The sequence below is a fragment of the Scatophagus argus genome, chromosome 12 (genome assembly GCF_020382885.2).
Source record: "Scatophagus argus isolate fScaArg1 chromosome 12, fScaArg1.pri, whole genome shotgun sequence".
Lineage (NCBI taxonomy): Eukaryota > Metazoa > Chordata > Actinopteri > Scatophagidae > Scatophagus > Scatophagus argus.
In genome coordinates this window covers 8772433-8786732 of record NC_058504.1, presented here as the reverse complement: position 1 = coordinate 8786732, position 14300 = coordinate 8772433, and the positions used below count along the sequence as shown (strand labels likewise).

The following is a 14300-nucleotide window of genomic DNA, read 5'->3' as shown; positions in this document are numbered from 1 at the left end:
GAGGAGAGACTTTTTGACTTGTTGGTATAATCCCCAAGAAAATGGCTTTGCGAAAGAAGTCTGTTTGTCTCACGGATGTTTTCTGCAACCATGCAGCTCTTGTGCTGTCGGGGAGTCGTCGCACACACAGAAATGTTAATGACATCAGTGAGCACGCTGGTTCTCATTACTTCTGCAGCACAAAGCGGCATATTGTAAGTCTGAGGCGTGTAGGATGATGTGGGCTTAACCGTCTTTCACATGAGACAATTGAACACAACTCTGATGCCTAGCAATGCATGTTGGCCACATGCATCACATAACACAACAACAAACCTATTTTAATCATAAGCAGCGGTTACCTGGGAGCACGTTAAGCAACTACTGAGCACGGGGGTCACTTCAAGTTTAGTTGGCGTAAAATAATAATTATTTTATTTTGTATTATTTATTTACTTCATTTGCAGTATGTTATTTGGCATTTCTAGTTACAAGTTACTTTAAAGAGCTATCTTTTAAGTACACAACTTACTCACGGTGGCCACTTTATGAGGTAATTTAAACAGAACAGGTCCATCAAAAATCACTGCCTTTATGAGATGAGAATTCAAATAGTATAATATAATAATAAAGAAATATAATAATAAAAAAAGGCAAAGGCAAAAGCTTATTACACATGACATGGGTGTAAATTGTGAGATGTGGAGCACTCTGATGAACTGAAACGTGCCTTGATATTAAAGCAAACAATACAGTGAATACACACAGGTGTTTGCTCAGGGAGCCGTGCTGTTACCATAGAAAAGTTCAGAATAAGGGTAACCAGGTGATAAGAGCAAACAGCTGTAGGTGTGGCAGCCAGGTAGACCGTAGATTGCTGCTGTAAGTGCAATCTCACTGCTAACGTGATACAAATCCTCATTTAGAATCACATTATTGACCCTCAGACGTCACTTTCCATTGCTGAGAGGTTCACCAGAGCTGCCTCATAAAGTAATAATCTGTGCCCTGGGTGGTTGTCTGGGGCTTTATCCCTGTCAGGTAGGAGTTTTACAGCCGTTAAGCAACAGGCAGCACGGTGACACCACCAGAAAAAGCAGAGCAGACGCTGCCTTTGTCTGCCAAGTCTGTGATCACGCAACCTCCTGCTGGCAGGCGGGTTGGGGCAAAGGCCTGACAACCACACAGTTTAATTTTAGGAGACCTTTCAACACTGAATGTCTTCCATGTGTCAAGGCCTCACAGTCACCTTGCAATGAACCCAAAAAACTGCTCTTACAAATATCAGACAAATAAACAAGTGTTTACATCAGGGTTCTGGTAAGCAGAGGCCATCTTGCATAAGCGGATTTCTTACTGCATATAAAATATAATGCACCATTTCAGAACATGGACTTTGAAACCCTCAGCTTTCTAAAAACTGCTGTGCACACTGAAACAGCACATCCTCCTCTCAACTCTTTTATTGAATGGTTGCAGCCATTTGCTCTCAGGTTTCTCAAGACATCAACGTGACTTCTGAGACTTGTGCATGTCGCCAGTCGGAGCTGCATTACAGAATATCAATGTCATGGTTCAAGCCCTTTGTGAGTTGTGTGGTTAGAGCGTGCATTGGAAAATACAGCTTTTAAGCATATGTTTCAGGAGATAGCACTCACTCACTGAAAGACATCTCTCATATAGACATATAGAAGTAGTTTTCTTAAACAACATATTTAAGTTAACATATTTAATATAAGAAAAGAAGAATTTTACCAGCAGTTGTGACAGTTCTTAGTCTTAAAGAAAAAACGTTCATTCATTTCCTGGCAGGGAAGATCAATCAGAAGATTGATGTCGCTCTCATATCTTAAATATGAGGTTGCACATGTTAGCTTAGCTTAACATCAAGAGTGGAAACTGGGGAAGGTGCTAGCCTGTCGTCTGACGGCAAACTCTAACTAACTGACATGTTTTACTCATTTGTTTAATCCAAACAAAAAGGGAAGAATAAAACCCACCATTTACTCGATGTTTTTTACTGCTCTGCCGCAAAAATCATTCATGAAACTGCACATTTGATGATAATGATAATCAGTGTTACCTCTGGACAGAGTCAGGCTAACTGGTTATGCTAAGCCAACAGGCATTTGTGGCCTTAGATTTAATAGTCAGAGATCTCATAGTCAGAGAGCTCATAAAGTCTTTTCCCAAAATACTGAGCTCTAAACATGAACATGTAGATTTGACGGCTGTATTTCATGAAACTTCTGTTTGATTGGTTGAAAATCTCGATAGAATAGAAACGCCATGTTTTTTCACATTGGCTGTAGGGCCAGCTGTCACCAGTTTGGTTGGCCCAGTTTGTCTGAGTGGGCTCAGGCACAGCCATTTTGATTTGCAGCCATTTGTATGGCCCATTGTGAGTCTAAAAAGAGGATTGCAGCCTTGCACCACGGGGCTCACAAAGCACTTTTCATGCAAACTCTCATCCCCTGGCGTCCTCGCTGCTGCTGCTGTCTGAGGAGCACCGGTTTGTTGGATGACCTCGTCTACCCTCCACTCACTTCCTGAATGCCCTTCATCACACTACAATCTCTAATCACCGCTGCGTCTTTGAGGGGTGTGTGTGTGTGTGTGTGTGTGCGTGTGCGTGTGGAGGGGCTTTGCCACCGTATTGGCTGCTCTTGGTGGAGCTGTTGCTAAGGGGAGGGTTTCACTCGGTGATGGATGTATTTGGCAGCTGGTGGGGGCAACCAGCTTGAGCAACATATCAGTTTAATGTTTCAGATGTACTTCAGTGCTGTCACGTTCAGCTTCACATAGATGCAAAATCTGTGATCGATATCCTGTGAATCTCCGCAAACTCCTCCACGGGTTTTAAAGATCATGTTCTCTGCACCACCTGGATGCCATTTATTTTTGTTTTAAATCCACTTTATTGTCTCACCCAAATAAAGTCTTATCATTTCTGATGGGGTCAGTGCACTTTACAGCTTTCCTAATCACTCTTTTGGTTATTATTCCCACAGCTTGAGACGATTAGACTGTAAATGTCAGCAAAATTATCACTTTGAGATAAGAAATGGCCTCACATGCAGGTGGCAGACTGAGAGGGTTTGTTGCATCCTGACACGTACGTTTGTGGCAGTAACAGGAACAACTGCATATTTAAAGAAATGTTACGGTATTTTGTAATTTGCCCTTAAAACAAACAAAAAAGATCCTTGAGGAGAGAACATATTCATCATTGGCATTGAACTTTGTAATTCTAAGGATTTGGTTAGTTTTCAAGTTACCAGCAACCTAAGGGACGAACAAGCAGCAGGATGTGCTACCAAAACACGGCAGGCGATTTGCCTGCGAGCACAACCGCCTATTTGTATAAAACAGCAATGAAATCTTCAAGCAAATTTTACTTGGGAGCCACGGCTCCTTTTGCAAATCGCCCGCATCATAGTAAGGAAATATTAAATGCCAATACTGTCATTACATAGAGCTGCCAAACTACAGCACTGAATCAAACTGTTTACTCGTTACTGCATGTGAAAGTTCAACATTTCACCTTCCTGCACAGCTTTCAGCAAAGTGCCCACAACTTGCATTAAGAATTAGAAAGAGGAAGAGACATTAACACCACCTCCTGTTCTGTGACAAACAAACGAAGCCAACATCATGTTTCCAATTATTTATTTCAGTTTTCTGCATCAATATAAAATTGGGTTTTGAAATATCCAAGGACAAAGAAATGAATCATTTCATCATGAACATTTTGATGAACCGTTAAAGCAGTCACACAATGGGGGGGGGGGGGGAATAACTGAACAGGGCATGAGGGTATACAAAAAGTCAAGGCACGCCATGTTACAGTAATGCCAGGCGGAAAGATTTAAAACCTCTGCAGGTGAGAGCCCTTCAGCTCAGCATTAAAATCATTTCTAAATTGTAAAAAGGAGGGACAGAATAACCAGCATTCAACTTCTCCTACAGTCAGAAACCTTATTTTATTCACAACCGGGTGACATGTTCAAACTTTCAAACAAAAAAAAAAAAAAAAAAAAAAAAAAGGCGGGGGAGGGCAAGGGGACAAGTTTCTGCATGAACCACACCTGTGCTTCACCTGGGCTTAGATTCAATAAACCTCCACCAGGCACAGAGCATCAACCTCTGCACTGAAACAGACAGAGAGAGGGACATGTGCAGGTGTCACTGGTTTCAGGGAAGGGCGAGGGGGGTTACTGGAGTGTCGGTACTCGGGAGTGAGAGAAGTCACGAGGAGTGGTTACCCTGGTCAGTTCGCTGTCCGTTGAGATCAATTAGGAGGAGATGGAGCCCTTCTCAACACATCCCATTGTGCAAGTCAAGCAATCCGAGGAGGGGGACGAAGACGACGATAAACAACAGTGACTTTTATCTCATGAAGTTTCCGCCTCCGATTTCTCTCTTGTATCTGTTAGTGAGGTGGTCGGCTTGCAGCGTGAGTTTGGACAGAACTCCAAAGAGTCCCCTGAGGTGATAATGAAACTGATGCTCCAGGTCAGAGTTGTTGTCCACGAGCAGCTCCCCAGTGACCGGCTGCTGCTCCTCCTGCTTCACCGCCATCTCCAGGAAGCTGGCGCCGCTGCTCATCTCCCTCCTCAGCAGACCCCACTCCATGTCGTTCTTTATGGACTTGAGGAGCAGGTAGTGCTCGTACATATCCCTCTGCTTGTTGGGACACGGCGGTTCGTTATTGTTGTTGGGCTCCACCTCGCTGGCCGCCTGCTCCTCCAGCGGCAGGTCTCGCAGCAGGCTCGGCACCATGATGGTCTCGTCCATGTTGTTGGCAGCTGCTATGAAGCGGTGCATGACGTTGATGAGGGAGTGCTTGTTGCTGGCGGGGTCGCTGTTGATCTGCATCATTTTGAAGGCTTTCGGTTGGTTTTGTTACAGTGTAGAGCTGGCAGGTGGCGACGTCAAGGCAGAGCTGCTCTGTGGCTTGGAGGTGGCTGATCTGCAAGAAGCACAGTGGAAACGTGAGGATTGCAGTGTGGGTGCAAGAAGGCTGCTGTGGAAAAAGGCCAGCACAACAAAAGCCAAATCCAAGCCTAACATGCACCTTGAAAAACAGTTTTGCACCTTCAGCATGGACACAAAGGCAACCAGTGAATAACCACACACACAACAGAGTAAAACCACACCGCAGAAAATATCAGGAAACGGAAGCAGCTTGTTTTTTCATCTCATTCTCAGAGCATAACCTGAATGTTGGCACAAACAACAACAACAACAGCCACAATACATTTAGATTACTACAGGGGACGGAAAAAAATCGCGTTTGCCGCATTGAAATGTCCGAATCATATTAATTATGACCTTGACTTCCTGATATTTAAAGAAAAAAAAACAATGGCTCGCTTCATTGGCCTCGAGCAAACAGGATGTAGACTGACCTGGACCACGAGGTAGGCTGAGGAAAGGCTTTTTTGGCGTGCTGGTTTGGTAAACGAAGTCTTCTCGGGCTCTGCACACCACCCGCCGGGAAGAACCGTGAAAATTTCTCCCATCTGCCTCGCAGCTCAACTCTGCTTTTATACCACATAAGCCGGGTTAGGGCGGAACATGGGAGTGGAAGATAAAACAAAGTCCGCCCCTCTTGTATTTGTCTACCGAGCCGGTTGGGCAGCATGGAGGACGTAGGCGGACTCTCAGAGCGTCTGATCCAAAATGGACCAATAGGATATCGGATCACAGCTGCCAGTCAAGTGTGTTCGTCAAGTGTTTGTCAGCACTTAGCTGCACCCTATGTACTTCTCATCTTTTCCAGGCCGGTTGTACCCTGAAGGCAACACTGCTGCAAGTTCACACAGCAGCGCTGAGCCCTGGTTGTGAGTCATGTGTCAGGTTTGCCAGGTGTGCAGTTTTGGCCTTTATATTTAAAATAATAATAAATAAAAATACGGCACTCCACATTTAGAATTTTTCAACAAGTACAGTTTTATTTTATTTTTTTTACTTTTGTGTCAACATCTGATTTTTGTTACACAACACTGCCCCCTGGTGGTCGGCTTTAGTAAAATCCTCTGAACCGGCACGCAGCAACCACAGACCGCATTCAGTGATCTGTCAGTCACGGAACCCCGAAGTGTTGAATTATTCCGAACACGTTGGTCTTACCAGATGTTTTTGGTGTGAAAATGGTCCACTTGTCTCCTGTATTATGTGAGAGTGACGCTGAGGTATCGACCCTTCAGCTGAAACACTCAGCAGCGCTGGGAGCTGCAGACATTTTGACGGGACAAAGCAGGAGCGGCACAGGTGTGTTTAATGGAGTTAATTAGCTGTGAGGAGTCTGCAGCGCTGGGGCCCTGGTGCTGTGCTTGTTGTCCTACTCTTGATGTTCTTGGTTACACCTGTGTTTTTCTTGTTATGATAAGTCAAAGTATGTGCTGTACTCCAGGCCAAAGGGGCTGAAGAGGACCACCATCAGTTCACTTCACTAAAACCTTTTGAATTTCCCATGAAAGCAAGAACAGTTTCACAGTCTGAATACGTTAGAAGCTTGTGAATGAACAACATCCTAATATTTTGCTTTTTTTTTGTTTGTTTGTTTTGAGACCCTACAGTGTTAACAATTGCAAAAAAAATTTAAGTAATGCCCTGTTCAAAATCAGTCCATTTTGAAAATAAATTTCTACTAATATTTCCTGATTGTAACATAAAACCTGAAATCAAAGACTAATGGTGTGTGTGTGGGGTGGTGGTGGGGGGTACCCACACATACCCTCTCTAATGTAATTGTTTTTGTTGTGGTCTGACAGATTTTTTCCCCTAAAAGCATCCTAAAAGCCAGAACACATCAGCCTGACTCTGATCCCGTCTCGTTTTCAGACACTGTCATTTCAGTTTCCAGCTGTGACAGAACATAACAATTAAAGCTGAGTAAGATGTTGATACATAAACATTGTGATATGCTAGATGTGTTTGTGTGAATTCTGGTTGACACGTTCCCCTCTCTGGATTAGCGTAATCTTTATTTGTCTTAAAGCTTGCATTACAGAAATGCAAGCTCATCAAAGTGTTGTGGCTGTTTGATCACACAGTTTACAGCCATCGTGTTCATTTTACAGCACAAACAATGTAATCCTTATAATCATATTGAATCAACACTCTGCACGAAGGCATCAAAAGTTAAAAACTGTCAAATAGAAAAAGTTGCCCTTCATACTGAAAAAACTAAAAGCCTCTCCCGATCTTGTAATTTTTATGGATCTGAAAATAAAAATATCCGCTTCTGTGACAGGAATTTAGTCTTGAATCTTTTCAGGTGGACGCAGAGGCTAACAGATGTGACACCGACGCATCCTGAACACACACGCTGGTAAAGATACTTTCATCTTTATTTCACATGCATTCACGAAAGAATATCAACTTAACACTGAAAACTGTGACATTGAAGTTGGCTTGCCGACTCATATTGGCACACTTGAATGCAGGCTTTCAACAATACTGGCCTACAGAACGAAGTCCTCACCGTAAAGAACACATGCTAGATTTCAGGGTGGCGACCTCTTGTCCATCTCCCACGCCTATATGGGTTTCAGACACAGAAATTCACTTAGTGTTGCGGAGAAGTTAAGCATTTATCAGCTTATTCTATGAGCTACAGACTAGTTTTAGCAAAAATTACAAAATACGGCAGCAGCATTATACAAAGACACAAGAGACGGAACGACTGACAATCGGTAGAGTTAATTAACTCAGATGAAAGTGACTACATTTATACGATGTCATCGAGGCTTGGTGGAAACTGATAAACTCCAGGAGTAACGAATGTTCCATGAAATGTCCAGGTCCCTTTTTCTTTTTTTGGAATTTTTGGTCAGACTACATTGCAGGTAAAGTCCCTTTAAACATTATTCCCTTCTGCTTGTTTGTCGTTACTGAGACCGGATAAAAGAAGAAGCAGTGGCTGTTTTTTCACTCTCTAAAATGACAACATCAACTAACACAAAATATTAAAAATCACAGGAGATTCTCTCAGCTGGATTTGCATCGGGAGCTGCCCATCAGTCACCTGCAAAGACACATCAGACAGGTTGGCGGACGCCGGCAGCTAATTTGTTTTTGCATTTGAACACTGGCTCACTGAATCACTGCTCAATCTGAAGAATTCATGTAAAAATACGATTTGATCTCCTAAAAAAAACAAAAAAACAACTGCAATGTTAACTCTGGTAATATGAAGTCTCACCTGTGGAAGGGTCACTGTTAGACCATCTCATACTGGTTGTTGGTAATGTATCGAGACAAGCAGCAGGACAAGAAGATCCCAATGAGCTGAGACACAGACAGAAAACAAAGTTCCAGTCAAAATACAATAAATTCATCTTTGGGAGGAGGAAGACACTGAGAGACCATCGTTCAGTGTAGTGTGGACAGCAACGCAGAGCTGCTTAGTTAGAGCCGAACAGCTGTCAGGCTCTGTATCTCGACTGGGAAGGCGGGGAGCCTGGTGGTGGTTTTACAGTACTCACTAGAAGCACATTTATGGCCCTCTGAGAGTCACTGTGTGTGTTCCTCTGTTGTATTATTTATTGTTTTTATCTTTATTAGATAGCAAGCTGTACAGAGCAGAAAAGAAATGAGAGCAGAGCGAGAGAGGGAGCAGCACAGATCTCCCTCCAGGCAACCACCCAGAGATTTACTCAAAATATGCTTGGCTGTCCGTCTGATCGCAGTAGTTATTTTATTCTAGTTCATTTATTTATTGGTTTATTTAACAAGGACAATACACACTAATAAATATTGCTCCAGAGTTGACTGAAAGATTTATTTTTCTATGTCACAAAGTTACCTGACTCTTTTGGCACGTGCCGCTGCATCACTAAGTCTCAACCACTGACTGTATACAGTACAAAGATGGACGACATGACAGTTTCCCAGCCCAGTCAAAACATCTCAATCGCCCCCTAGTGGCTGCCTAAGGTATAAGCCCTCCATTTTAGCAGAGACTGCACAGGCTGAACTAAAAATTTCAAGTACACATCAAATAAATTTTCCCCTTCTGTGAGTAAGATGTTTCCATAACCAACAGGAAAGACGGCCAATACCACAAAAACAATGTTGGAGAAATACTAATCGTGCTTTCATCCACTGGGAGTAACCCAGGACCCCATTTGTTCCATGACAATATATCTGAAAAGATCAACATGTGATGATGATGTACCTGGAAGAATGCAATCCCAAAAGAAATCCCTGCGATGATACCCAGGTTAGCCTCCATCACGTTGGTCACCAGTGAGAAACAGCCCTACAGAAAAACACCACATTTGTAGAACTGCTTTTCAAGGTTTCTATAAAACATAGCCGGACAGTTTGTGAGCTACCCTGTGTGTTCCCCCAAAAATAACAACTTAAATTTGGATTTAAAACTACATGAATATCGAGTGGTGGTGAACTCACAGTTGTGTACACCTCCTTCTCAGCCTTGTCGAGGTCTTTCAGGGTCTCCGGTGAGCATTTGGTGTTAGCCTTACAGCAGCTGGCAGGGATGCCCTTCTCTTTGAAGTAATGTGTGTCATTCCAGTCAGTGTAATTATTCACCCCGCAGCAATGCAACTATATTGAAACAAAATTAACATATCGTAACACATTTCTTGAAGAGATTAAGATAAAAGTAACACCACTCGTAATGGAAAACCTGCCACTCACAGTCCTCTGGATGGCATCAACTGCAGCGCTGCTGGTGTCTGTGCTATTGTAGGACTTCACAGCCTTTTGATAGGCGACACCTAACTTGGCCTTGATCTGGTGGATTCAAAACAAAACAGATGGCATATTTTAGTGAGCTAATGTGACTCACTTTTTTAAAAAAAATATATTCACGTTTGGGACAAATAAGTCACCTCATGCCTGAAGATAAAGCCTGAGATACCGGCCACGAGCTCAGCCAGGAACACCAAGGTCAGAAACATGGCATACTGAAGGAAACAAACAAAGAAAACAATTATGCAGGGTCACATGAGAGCAGAATATTTCAAGGAATTCACTACACCTTCACTGACCAGTTTGAGCATCCACGGGCTGCCACGGCATGTAGCAAAACAGCCGAAAAGGCCGAAAATAACGATGATGGCTCCGGTCCCGATGAGGACATATGGTGCATTGGTGCTCTCCTCAGAAGCCAGGGAGAAATAGGCCTCCAGACTAACCTTTCCCCACACCCCGACAGCCAGCAGGATCACGCCTGTCAACTGAAGAAGACAGCAGGGCAGGTCAGCTCCAGCGTCAAAGACGGTGGACAGGTTCTTATGGCTGTCTCTCTGACACAGAGAGCTAAGATTAAAAGGCTCAAAACCACTCGGTAAATTACACTGTGGCATCCAATCTGCAATCTTAAGTTTTGCCTCACAGATTTTATAAATGTGCCATTTAGCTAAATTACTGCCTGGATGTTTTGACAAAGACATAGCAAAGACAAGATGTGATCAGAACAGGTAGGTTTGGGCTTTAGCAAATGTAAATATTTTTACAAACTTAGAGCTGGGTCCAAAATGAGAGCCGTTATGAGATCTGAAACTGGAATGAAAGAAAATGCTAAAAATGTGCTTTTTAATGTGAAGATTTTCACATTTGATAAGAAAATTGTATAAAACTGTGACATTTTGAGGTTTTGGGCTGTTGGTCGAATAAAAGATTTGAAGAGTCTGAGAAGTTGAAACAGACGTTTTCACAGATTTCTATAAAAAAAAGACATGAAAAATCTACACATCAATAATAAAGACAACTCGCTGCATTGACTAGCTGATTAATTGATCAACATGAAATTCTCTTCACAAATGAGAGAATTTCATGCTCTTCTTTGGCATATGACAGCACATTTCATATCTTTTGTTCAGTTTTCTGAAATTTTACACACCGATAATTCTAATAAATAACTCAAAAAAAACTGTCAGATTAGATAATTGTTAGTTACAGCCTTACTGAAACCCAACCCTCCACACCAGCTAACCTTTTCCATATTAAGCAGACAAGTTTCAGCTCTGACGCACCATGCGTACTGAGTAAAACAGGACACAGCCTTTAACATTGTGCACAATCAACATATATTTGATCAAGCCTCATTCCTCTGGTGTCAGTGATAAGATACATGATTCACATGCTGCAGATGATTTATTTTCCCTGTCAAGATTTTTGTAAAAACACACCTGGGATATGCCATCAGCCTCAGCCTGAGGTTTTATTAACTCAGCATCTTTTGCTTTAAGACTGCCAACACAAGTCATTAGCCGGAGGGGAGGCATCAACTGGGAACATCTGACGGCAATAAATCGTCAGATAAAAGCCCTGATCTGAACTTTGTGTTAGCAACAGCCTGTTTGCTCAGTACAAAGATTGACAAGGGGAGAGTGAAAATAACTGCTCATTTTCTTCTGTAGGCAAGCTTATGTTTATACCCCCCCAGTCTGCTCAATATTATATGAGCAACTCTAGAGATACTCAGTTTACGATCATAACAAAGAAAAGCATCAAATCAAAGCTGGAGCAAGTGAACCGACAGAAAATTAATGAGGAAATAGATATGAGAATAATCTTGAAGTCATTTCAAGAAACCAAACTTTTCCTCCTCTTTGCTCGCCAAATATGAAATATGCATTTTCTTTCTCTTATGTGAAAATAACCTTTTTTTTTCTTTAGGACAGTGGGTGTGGTGGAGTGATTAATCACCCTCCCATTAGTTGGCTGATGTGCCCTTGAGCAAGGCACCTTCAGCGTATGTAAAAAATATACTGACAATACAGGTCTGAAGTTTGAAGATGGTCCTACAAAACCTGATATCTGAAGAGGTAGGTAGTCTGTAATAGTCCCAGTAGTCTGCTACATAAGCTGCAAAAATTAGTTGATTAACTGATTAGTTGATCAACAAGTTCATTTGCAAGGACTTTGATAACTGATACATCGTTTGGAGTCTTTTTTTTTTTTAAAAAAGATAAAATATCTCCAGCTCGTCAAAAGTGTTTGATGGGAATCTTAGTCTTTCAAACTGAGTACATTTGAATTTTAGCTTTGACTGTTTCTGATTAAGCTAACAATTAATCAAGAAAGAAAAAAACCTTAAAAAATTAAAAACCGTTTAGATTAAACGATGATAACAGTCACTCCTATCATTAGCTCTTTGCATGTGATTTTTAGGAGATTATCTTGCTGGAATGATAAAGTCTTATTCCATTTTAACCGGATAAATGACTAAAATGAATAGTTGGTCATCAAAACAGCCGCAGATTCATTTTATATTAATAGATTAATCGATTCGTCGTTAGAGTTTCAAGGATAATTAAGTTGCGTTGCAGAACAACAAAAACGATCGCGTTAAACTAACTTTCAATTGACATAATGTATCTTTTGGGATAAGTACGTTGTGTGCAGAAGAAATCTGTTTTCTCAAGTGGTGAAACTAAATATCTGTAGGCAGTTTTCATAAATGTGGCTAACAACACGACAAATCTGCTCCAACGGTCACTAGTTTTTCCAACAAGTGGTTCTTTGTGTTGACACAAAACCAACTCCACTTTCCATCTGTGGACATTTATTACAACATATTTACTCAGGGTGTGTGTCCTTGTCTTGATTTTAGGAAACCACGTAGTTAGCTTTGTCGGCATCGCCGTCGCTTTTAGCCCATTGTGTTGCTCCTTTAGCTTGTTGTCCCCCATTACATGTCAGGCAAACTCACCCAGAATATGAGGCTGTAGGAGATGAGGAAAGTCTTCAGGCAGGTAATCACTGGCTTCGTCTGAAGCCGTCGAGACGGCGGAGACATACTGATGCTTTTGGTTTTAAACTGGAAAAGAGGGAGAAAAGTTCGCACCCTGAAGGCGAGAGGGGAGAAAAACTTCGGGGATAACTCCAAAGACAGAGGGGGAAGTGTCGTCACTAACCCAGATTCATTCTCCTGAAGGGATAAACAGCCTCCCACCGTCCACACCAACGTCAAGTCAGCGGAAACGCTTAACACACGTCGACGTAGCGTGCAACCTTCAAAATAAAGCACTCTCTGTGGCATTTGACTTATTTTGAGTGGGAATCTTTTTAGGAAGGTTTTCTCGGCAAAACTGTTATTTATTTATTTTTTTTATTTTTCTGCAGTGGGTCAGTATAATTTAATAGTCATTACTTACTTACTTAATTAATTACTTACTTGGATGGAAGTATCATTATGACGTGTGGAAATAATATTAACTAAAGCACTCAGAATATTAAAATAAAGTAAAGTAAAATTAAAGTACTTTAAAGTATTATCTTCAATTAAAGTAGGCCTACAAAAATAAAAGTACTCGTTATGCAGAATGGGCCTTTTCAGAATAATGTTTTGCATTGTATTTACTATAGTTACTGTTTACAGTGTTGGAAAGTAACTAAGTTCATTTATTAGAGTATTTCCTCTTTCTTTAAGTCTATTTTTTATGCTAATACCTTTGTACTTCTGCCCATGTAAAAGTTTAAATACATAACTTAACATACATTTCAAAAGATTTTGCTAAGACTGATTGTGGTGTAAAAATGTGACTTATTACTATCTACCTAACCTTCTAAAACAAAACTTTGTGATACTAAGTTAAAATGTTCATGTCGTAACACAGGTAGGTTACTTTTGTATGCATTTCTTTGTTAAAGGTGCAGTTAAAGGTGAAAATATATGCTTTTATTTTGAGGGAAGTAGCACTACTTCCCTCAAAATAAAAGCATATATTTTCACTGTATGCTTTTATTTTGAGGGAAGTAGTGCTACTTCCTGTCTCCTGTTGTCTTACTTTATAATTATTTTTCTTTTGACGACGTGACACGTGTAGGATAAATTAAATCAGCTGGGTAAATGATAGTAAAATGACATGACGCTCATGAGATAAACATGGAGATTGTTTGTTTCTTTTCTTTTTAAGAACCTGATTAGTACTCAAATGATGCCCTCCTCTGGCAGATTATTACAGCACACTGCATATCCTTTGGGACATATTCTAAACAGATTGCACACTCTTTTCAAAACCAAAATTATATTACATGATGTGAGGGGACACAAGAAATATTACAACAAACCTGTGAGGTTTGCATGTGAGGTGACTGCATGTGTTTTCTGCTGTATACTGCTCCTCCATGAATAAACGATATCATTCACTGCAGGAATACTGAGTATTAAAATATTACTATTAAATATTATAAATATTAAAAATTATAATAACTACAAATCATTTCAAGTCATCATTATCTCATCATGTTGGAGAGAAAGATTCTTGTGAATGGGTTTTTCATTTCCTTTTCATTTGCAGCCTTCACTCTCACACAGCTGTTGGAGCGGGTGGGGT

At 41.2% G+C, this 14300-nt stretch overlaps 2 protein-coding genes and 1 long non-coding RNA gene across 4 annotated transcripts; 1 reads left to right on the top strand and 2 right to left on the bottom strand.

The window, feature by feature from the left end:
• Positions 1-3631: 3631 nt before the first annotated feature.
• Positions 3632-5544, bottom strand: mid1ip1l (MID1 interacting protein 1, like). The gene is made up of 2 exons (XM_046406377.1): positions 5391-5544; positions 3632-4951 (listed from the first exon to the last, which is right to left on the bottom strand). The coding sequence occupies exon 2, from the start codon at positions 4858-4860 to the stop codon at positions 4369-4371; it is 492 nt and encodes a 163-aa protein (XP_046262333.1). The 5' UTR covers positions 4861-4951; positions 5391-5544; the 3' UTR covers positions 3632-4368.
• A 477-nt stretch (positions 5545-6021) lies between these two features.
• Positions 6022-8568, top strand: LOC124068271. Its single transcript, XR_006844897.1, has 3 exons — positions 6022-6255; positions 7265-8035; positions 8554-8568. It is a non-coding gene; the product is annotated as an uncharacterized LOC124068271 (long non-coding RNA).
• On the bottom strand, positions 7320-12932 carry tspan7 (tetraspanin 7). 2 transcript variants are annotated; one of them, XM_046406375.1, is made up of 8 exons: positions 12674-12932; positions 10005-10193; positions 9846-9920; positions 9652-9747; positions 9403-9558; positions 9167-9250; positions 8192-8277; positions 7320-8014 (listed from the first exon to the last, which is right to left on the bottom strand). In XM_046406375.1, the coding sequence occupies exons 1-7, from the start codon at positions 12758-12760 to the stop codon at positions 8209-8211; spliced, it is 756 nt and encodes a 251-aa protein (XP_046262331.1). In that variant the 5' UTR covers positions 12761-12932; the 3' UTR covers positions 7320-8014; positions 8192-8208. The 2 variants fall into 2 exon arrangements, with proteins under 2 accessions (XP_046262331.1, XP_046262332.1); XM_046406376.1 differs by having other exon boundaries at positions 7320-7526.
• Between the last annotated feature and the right edge of the window lie 1368 nt (positions 12933-14300).

Excerpts from the sequence above, each read along its gene's own strand:
- mid1ip1l (XM_046406377.1), bottom strand. The coding sequence starts at position 4,860 with ATGATGCAGATCAACAGCGACCCCGCCAGCAACAAGCACTCCCTCATC.
- tspan7 (XM_046406375.1), bottom strand. The coding sequence starts at position 12,760 with ATGTCTCCGCCGTCTCGACGGCTTCAGACGAAGCCAGTGATTACCTGC. Across the intron at positions 9,921-10,004 it reads GCCCGTGGATGCTCAAACTG|TATGCCATGTTTCTGACCTT; the intron begins GTCAGTGAAGGT and ends TGTTTCCTTCAG. Across the intron at positions 8,278-9,166 it reads TTGGGATTGCATTCTTCCAG|CTCATTGGGATCTTCTTGTC; the intron begins GTACATCATCAT and ends TCTGTGTCTCAG.